The sequence below is a fragment of the Siphateles boraxobius genome, unplaced genomic scaffold, assembly GCF_051911475.1.
Source record: "Siphateles boraxobius isolate OS27281-9 unplaced genomic scaffold, OSU_SipBor_1 91, whole genome shotgun sequence".
NCBI classification, from domain to species: domain Eukaryota; kingdom Metazoa; phylum Chordata; class Actinopteri; order Cypriniformes; family Leuciscidae; genus Siphateles; species Siphateles boraxobius.
The window spans coordinates 300,001-307,500 of NW_027509221.1; the positions used below are offsets into that span (position 1 = coordinate 300,001).

A 7,500-nucleotide genomic window follows, 5' to 3' on the forward strand; every position below is an offset into this window, starting at 1 on the left:
TAATGTAGAGATTAATAGACAAGTAATAGGATTTTAAACTCAATTTTGAGTTATTTAAGCAAGAATAAGACAATAGAGCTAAACACACTTTTTTTTGTTGTTTAAAAGTTTACTTTTGTCGTGAAAAAAACACTTGGAAGTAGCAGGTTATTTACTTGACCAGTTGTCTCAGGTTGAGAGAGTTTGATTTAATTTGCTAGAGTTAAATGCATTTTATATGGTGTAACTGTTTACTTCTCTTTCATAGATAATACTTGAAGTGCAGGATAAACCTCTTGCTGTCTGTCGACGTGCAATAAATATCGAAAGTTATGTAGAAACACCTGTTCTACTCATTTCAACGGACTTGTGAAAACTGCTAAAAAAAAAGCTAAATTCTTTGACATATAGCAACTTTTTTTGACAGTAACGCAAATAGTTACTTTCCCTGGTAACAAGTTACTTTTATTATAGAGTAATTCAGTTACTAACTCAGTTACTTTTTGGAGAAAGTAGTGAGTAACTATAACTAATTACTTTTTTAAAGTAACGTTCCCAACACTGTTAATATTTAATATTATAAATATTAATTCTGCACCGAAAGTCAGTCCCTGATATAAATACTAGGGGTGGCACGATCCGCTTTTTTTGCCTCCGATACCGATTCCGATACCTGGGACTCAGTATTGGCCGATACCGATCCGATCCAATACTAAAATAATAATTAAAAAACAGTGCCAAATTACCTAATAAACTGTATCTGTATGCCTCACTGTGGGGAAGAGACTGGGATTATTCTTTTGTTAAAGGCATCAAAGCTTGACTTAAACATTATTTTCCTTACTTTGTAAAACAATACAGACAAAATATATACTATATAATTAAAATACATTTATTTTAAAATTTTAAGCGCAACTTTTTAATGAAGCAGCAACATATGATACATAGATTGGACAGAACAACTAAGGCTATCAATAAACTGCCATTGCGCAAAAGTATTGTAATATGAAGGGCTCCAATTCAGAGCGGCACGAAACCTTATGCGCATCCCGTGCACAGAATGATGCGCTCGAAGCAACATGGAGTCACAGCGCGCAGCGCGTCGCATTGAAAAGTTCAAAGCACAAAAGTAAGATATACATATATTTCTTTATTTATTCATTAGTTTGAGCCTTTTAACAGTTTTAAATTTCAGTTAATGTGCGTGTGAAGAGCAATTATATCACTCTCTACTCCAGTGTTGTGTGCAGTGAGGAGTTGTGTTGTGATCTAACAAACACCCGGTAGAAAGTAACATGTGAAACTCCAGCACGTTAAAGTCCTTTTATGCAAACCATAGACCTTTATCTACAGATCTACAGTATAATAATAGGAACATTGACTCATCTTGGAGAGAGTTTCATCGTGTTGACTGTTTTACCCGAGCGCGACGCGCTGTTTGAGTGCTGAGAATGACTGACAGCCGCAGCGGAGGGAAGCACTTAGGTGAAGATTAATTTAACGATTTAAATCTGTACCTCACATTAAACTATATGTAATGGCTTCAGAAATCTTGGAATACAGTACACGAAAAAATTATAGCGCTTTATAATGTTTTTGTGCCTTTTGTGTTGTATAACAATAACATACGTAGGCTATACAATATCGGATCGGATTTGGATGGTCTCGTCTGGCGATACCCGATCCGGCAAATATTGCTAGTATCGGAGCAATACCGATACTGAGTATCGGATCGGCGCCCCCCTAATAAATACACATTTTAATAATAAAGTATGATAGTTTATTCTTCTTCATCAGGATGGCAGGGAAGGAGATAGAGGAAAGAAGGAAAGGTCCTCTAAGCGCTGTTAAACTATACACTGGAAACAAGCCTGTGGCTCCGAACCCTTCGTTATACGATACTACTCTTCGTTATACGATACTACTCTTCGTTATACGATACTACTCTTCGTTATACGATACTACTCTTCGTTATACGATACTACTCTTCGTTATACGATACTACTCTTCGTTATACGATACTACTCTTCGTTAGAACCATACTCTTCGTTAGAACCATACTCTTCGTTAGAACCATACTCTTCGTTAGAACCATACTCTTCGTTAGAACCATACTCTTCGTTAGAACCATACTCTTCGTTAGAACCATACTCTTCGTTAGAACCATACTCTTCGTTAGAACCATACTCTTCGTTAGAACCATACTCTTCGTTAGAACCATACTCTTCGTTAGAACCATACTCTTCGTTAGAACCATACTCTTCGTTAGAACCATACTCTTCGTTAGAACCATACTCTTCGTTAGAACCATACTCTTCGTTAGAACCATACTCTTCGTTAGAACCATACTCTTCGTTAGAACGTTATAACAAAGAGTAACTTCGAAGAGTAACTTCGTTATAACGTTATAAGTATCGTTAAACGACACTCTTCGTTAAACGACACTCTTCGTTAAACGACACTCTTCGTTAAACGACACTCTTCGTTAAACGACACTCTTCGTTAAAACGACACTCTTCGTTAAAACGACACTCTTCGTTAAAACGACACTCTTCGTTAAAACGACACTCTTCGTTAAAACGACACTCTTCGTTATAACAATACTTTTTATTATAACATTGTCCAGGGCAGGACAATAACACCGGCCGGGGTTTTGCCGTCTTTAAAAGGGCATCTGAGATAATAATCTAAGTGCAATATTCATAACACTTCATATCGATAGTGAAGTATCTCAATCCCTTCCGCAGGAGAGACAGCGATGCACTCTCTCTCGCCCACCTCTCCCACAGCGAAACACACACACACACACACACACCTCTTTCATCACTCGCTTCATTTGCTCCGGGTGAATATCGTTGCTGTTACAGGGCTTGAGTTTCGGCGAGGGATTGTGCATAGCATTACTCAGGTATACTGGGTCCCTGCATCACCTCTTAAAGTGACAGCAGCATAATATCCCCGCTGCAGAACTATGACATCATATCACAGTGAAGTGTCTGAAACCTATATGCCTATATCTATATGCCAGCTTTTCCCGGTGTCAAAAAGTGTAGCCCGTGAAAAAGCTGAGTGGCCCGTAACTTTGGAAAGCCAGTGACTGGTGCGCAAAAAAGTAAATGTCAAGCCCTGAATATGTACATGTATATATAATAATAAATAAAAGAGGAAAGGAAAGGATGGCGATTGACTTACATAATTGGGCTGAATGTCTCGCAGGGTGTGCTGGACGCCGTCGTCCACCACGACCACCGTGACCCCGGCGCCGGTGATGTTGCGCTCCCACACGCCCGTCACGTTGATGTCCATCCCGTCCTTCACGGTGTTGTGCTGCGGGAAGAGGACCAGACGCCGTTACGGCTGTAAATACTCCTGTTAAAGGGTTGGTCGATTATGATCTCACTCTTCTAACTTTAGTTAATGTGAACGCTCAGAGTTCAGAGCAAAGGGAGAGATTCGCTTTACAGAAACCACTTTTTAAAGACTACAACAAACGGCTGGTAGGAACTACACAACATTCCTCCCGGGTTAGTGACATCACCAACCCTAATATTTACATAAACCCCGCCCCCGGAACACGATTTATAGATTATCAAAACAGAATATGCTAATCAATGACTAGAAGATAACTCCACATCAGATACATAAATCCATCAACTAACCGTTCAGAAATGTTGCTTACATGTTGTCACTTCTTGAGTCTCTCCATCATTGTCTGACTCCGGTTTGAACATAAAAGGCTTAAAGTTTTTGAATTATCAGTGTGTGTGTGTGTGTGTGTGTGTGTGGGTGTGTGTGTGTGTGTGTGTGTGTGTGTGTGTGAAAGGTAAAAGGACACAAGCTGTTGAAGCTCCACCCCCTGTGCCAGGAGCAGCAGCTCATTTGCATTTAAAGGGACAGACACAAAAACGGTGCGTTTTTACTCACCCTCAAAAAGTGACAATTCGATCATGCTATATATGCACGCGCTGTTTGTTTAGGTTTCCAATAACGTGCGCTTGGGAACGCAAAAAGTCGGACGCGGTTTGTGTTATGCGTGGAGCGTCTCGGGTTCCCATGCTGTGAGTGTGTGTTTCCACAAGCTTTGTAACGCAACTCATTTGTAAATCTACAACACAGGAGAATACATAAATATGTTTTTAAATATGCAAATTGTTGTTCATCGCGATTTCAAAATAAAAGTTTAACTCTCGCTCTGAGTTTGCATGTTTGATGCGCACATGTTCTTGTGCAAGAAATTACAGCGGCCGTTGCATTTCTATTGTACAGAAGTGACCAAATTTTAAAGATTAAACGGACATTTGAATTAAATGTTGTTTGGCTGATATTAAACAAGGATTTGTCGCAGAGTAACAACAACTAACGCCATGGCGCCCCCTGCAGGAATCTGTTATAATACATTATTAACAGTGTTATTCGATAAAACTCCAATTTTCCAATTATTATTGCTTGTTATTATACATTTTAATTTAATTTGTTAAAGTAATTTTAAAGGCTGTTGTACACTTGGATCTATTTTTTTATCCGATTAATCGATGGGACAACCAGTAGAATTAGGGCTGCAACAACTAATCGATAAAATCGATTATAATCGATTATGAAAATCGTTGTCAACGAATGTCATTATCGATTAGTTGGTCTGCTTACGTCACGGGGAGCGTTTACTGGTACGCACACACACGCAAGGTCTCTCTCCCTCAGGCGCTCTGCCGAGCGCGCGCGCTACACGGTTTGGAGCAGTCTCTTCTGTCTCGCATGCGTGCTCTTGCTTGCGCGCTCTAGATTTCGGGAGTTTGAACTAATTCGCGGGCATCAGGGAGCCGCAATCAATATGCGGGAGACTCCCGGGACTTCCGGGATCTTGGGATGTCTGTATTTTGTACAACGTAAGTGATGGATTAAAATAGCGCTACCGCAGAAATAGGTTAAATTAAAACGGTGTTTACAAAGCGAAGCACTAAATACAAAGGCAGTTAATAACAGCAGCAGTAAAATATTGTTTTTTAGTCACTGTACTCAGTGGTTTTCAGCGAATGCTTGTGCACTAATGCATAATTTCTCCTGTCCTTTACTCAAGCCTGTTAGCTTGCTGGGTAACGTTACCTCCATTCCGTTCTCTTTTTATAGCATTTGTCTACTAAGTTTTAATTGTTTTTCAAACGCAATCTACTGCGGCTCTACGTTCACACAATTGTTTTCAGTCTTTCTATATTTATTTAATCAATTTATCCTTATATTATTCTTTTATATATTATATATAATATATATTATATTCTTTATCCTTATATTCCTTATATATAATTAATTTTAAATAAAAATTAAATGAATTATATATTTTAGATGTTTTTAGTTTGTTTTTAGTTCAGATATTCACATCTGAACAACATGGCTGTGTAAATTTGTTTTAACAAAAATTGTGTTAAAACATAATATGTTGGATATCATTTTTTTAACAATAATCATGTTTGTCAACTTGCCATCAGCAATTATCATTAAAAACAATGCAAATATTGATATTAGTAAAACTCAATGTGTGGCTTTTGCACTTTTTAAAGTACACTTTTACACATAAATACCCTGATTTACGGTTTTATTTAGTTATAATATAAAAAAGATCTAATTTAATTTCTATCCGATTAATCGATTAATCGAAAAAATAATCGTCCGATTAATCGATTATCAAAATAATCGTTAGTTGCAGCCCTAAGTAGAATACTCGATTCCTAAAACGAGCGGTACCCGCAGCCCCAGACGCTGTAACTCGAGTGTGTGTGTGTGTTACTCCCGCACTCACCAGGTGCCACTGGCTGGGGTATCTGGGGTCGTTGAAGGCCAGGCTCCTCTTGGAGCGCCGCAGCAGCTGCTCCTGCGAGTGCCAGAGCACATGAGGGTTCTGGTCCAGAGCCGCAGCGGTCCGGCCGGAGTCCACACGGGTCTCGGGCCCCTGGCAGAGCAGGTAGTGCCCCTCCAGCTGCCCGATCTGCCCCCGGTTCTGCAGACCCGCCTCCTGGGCCACGCTCTGGGCCAGCCGGTGCAGGGAGCCTCCCGCCGGACCCGAGCCGGACCGGAGCCGCACCGCCCAGGAGAGGCCCGGCCCACAGGAGGAGGAGCAGCGGCTGAGCAGCGGGGCGAGCGAGAGGAGCAGCAGAGGAGAGAGGAGGACACACTTCTGACCAGACGGAGCCATCACACACACACACACACACTCACCAGAGGAGCTGTAGGGACACACACACACACACACACACACACTCATCAGAGGAGAGAGGAGGACACACTTCTGACCAGACGGAGCCATCACACACACTCACCAGAGGAGCTGTAGGGACACACACACACACACACACACACACACACTCATCAGAGGAGAGAGGAGGACACACTTCTGACCAGACGGAGCCATCACACACACACTCACCAGAGGAGCTGTAGGGACACACACACACACACACACACACTCACCAGAGGAGCTGTAGGGACACACACACACACACACTCATCAGAGGAGAGAGGAGGACACACTTCTGACCAGACGGAGCCATCACACACACACTCACCAGAGGAGCTGTAGGGACACACACACACACACACACACACTCATCAGAGGAGAGAGGAGGACACACTTCTGACCAGACGGAGCCATCACACACACACTCACCAGAGGAGCTGTAGGGACACACACACACACACACTCATCAGAGGAGAGAGGAGGACACACTTCTGACCAGACGGAGCCATCACACACACTCACCAGAGGAGCTGTAGGGACACACACACACACACACACTCATCAGAGGAGAGAGGAGGACACACTTCTGACCAGACGGAGCCATCACACGCACTCACCAGAGGAGCTGTAGGGACACACACACACACCACACACACACACACACACACAAACACTCACCAGAGGAATTGTAGGGACACACACACACACCACACACACACACACACACACACACACACAAACACTCACCAGAGGAATTGTAGGGACACACACACACACCACACACACACACACACACACAAACACTCACCAGAGGAATTGTAGGGACACACACACACACCACACACACACACACACAAACACTCACCAGAGGAATTGTAGGGACACACACACACACCACACACACACACACACAAACACTCACCAGAGGAATTGTAGGGACACAAACACACACCACACACACACACACACAAACACTCACCAGAGGAATTGTAGGGACACACATACCCCTTTTCCACCAAAGCAATTTGAGAGCCGGTTCGGAGCCGGTGCCTACTCGCGAACCGGTTCTTTGTGTTTCGACAGCCAAAGAACCGGTTCTCGGCCAGGAAAACTGGTTCCAAAGCGGCACCAACTCTTTGCTGGACTAGAACCAGAGAACCGTTCTTTTACCACCGTGTCATGCTTACGGCGGGGCTGGAGGCGGGTTTAGATGTGTCCTAAACATATTTTATGACCGCAAAGCCAGGCGAAACATTTGCAGAAACACGATGTAGTCCGCCATTGTAATTATTATG

The 7,500-nt window shown here is 42.4% G+C and overlaps 1 protein-coding gene across 4 annotated transcripts in view; it reads right to left on the minus strand.

The window, feature by feature from the left end:
- Nucleotides 1–7,500, minus strand: part of LOC143733141 (proprotein convertase subtilisin/kexin type 7-like) — a 58,527-nt gene that overhangs the window by 45,799 nt on the left and 5,228 nt on the right. For 2 of the 4 annotated variants that reach the window (XM_077224718.1, XM_077224720.1), the window contains exons 2-3: nt 5,771–6,194; nt 3,172–3,306 (exon numbers count right to left, since the gene is read on the minus strand). In XM_077224718.1, the coding sequence (XP_077080833.1) occupies nt 3,172–3,306; nt 5,771–6,163 (528 nt within the window). In that variant the 5' untranslated portion in view covers nt 6,164–6,194. The remainder of the gene's footprint in view (nt 1–3,171; nt 3,307–5,770; nt 6,195–7,500) is intronic. The other 2 variants (XM_077224721.1, XM_077224719.1) reach the window with 2 other exon arrangements.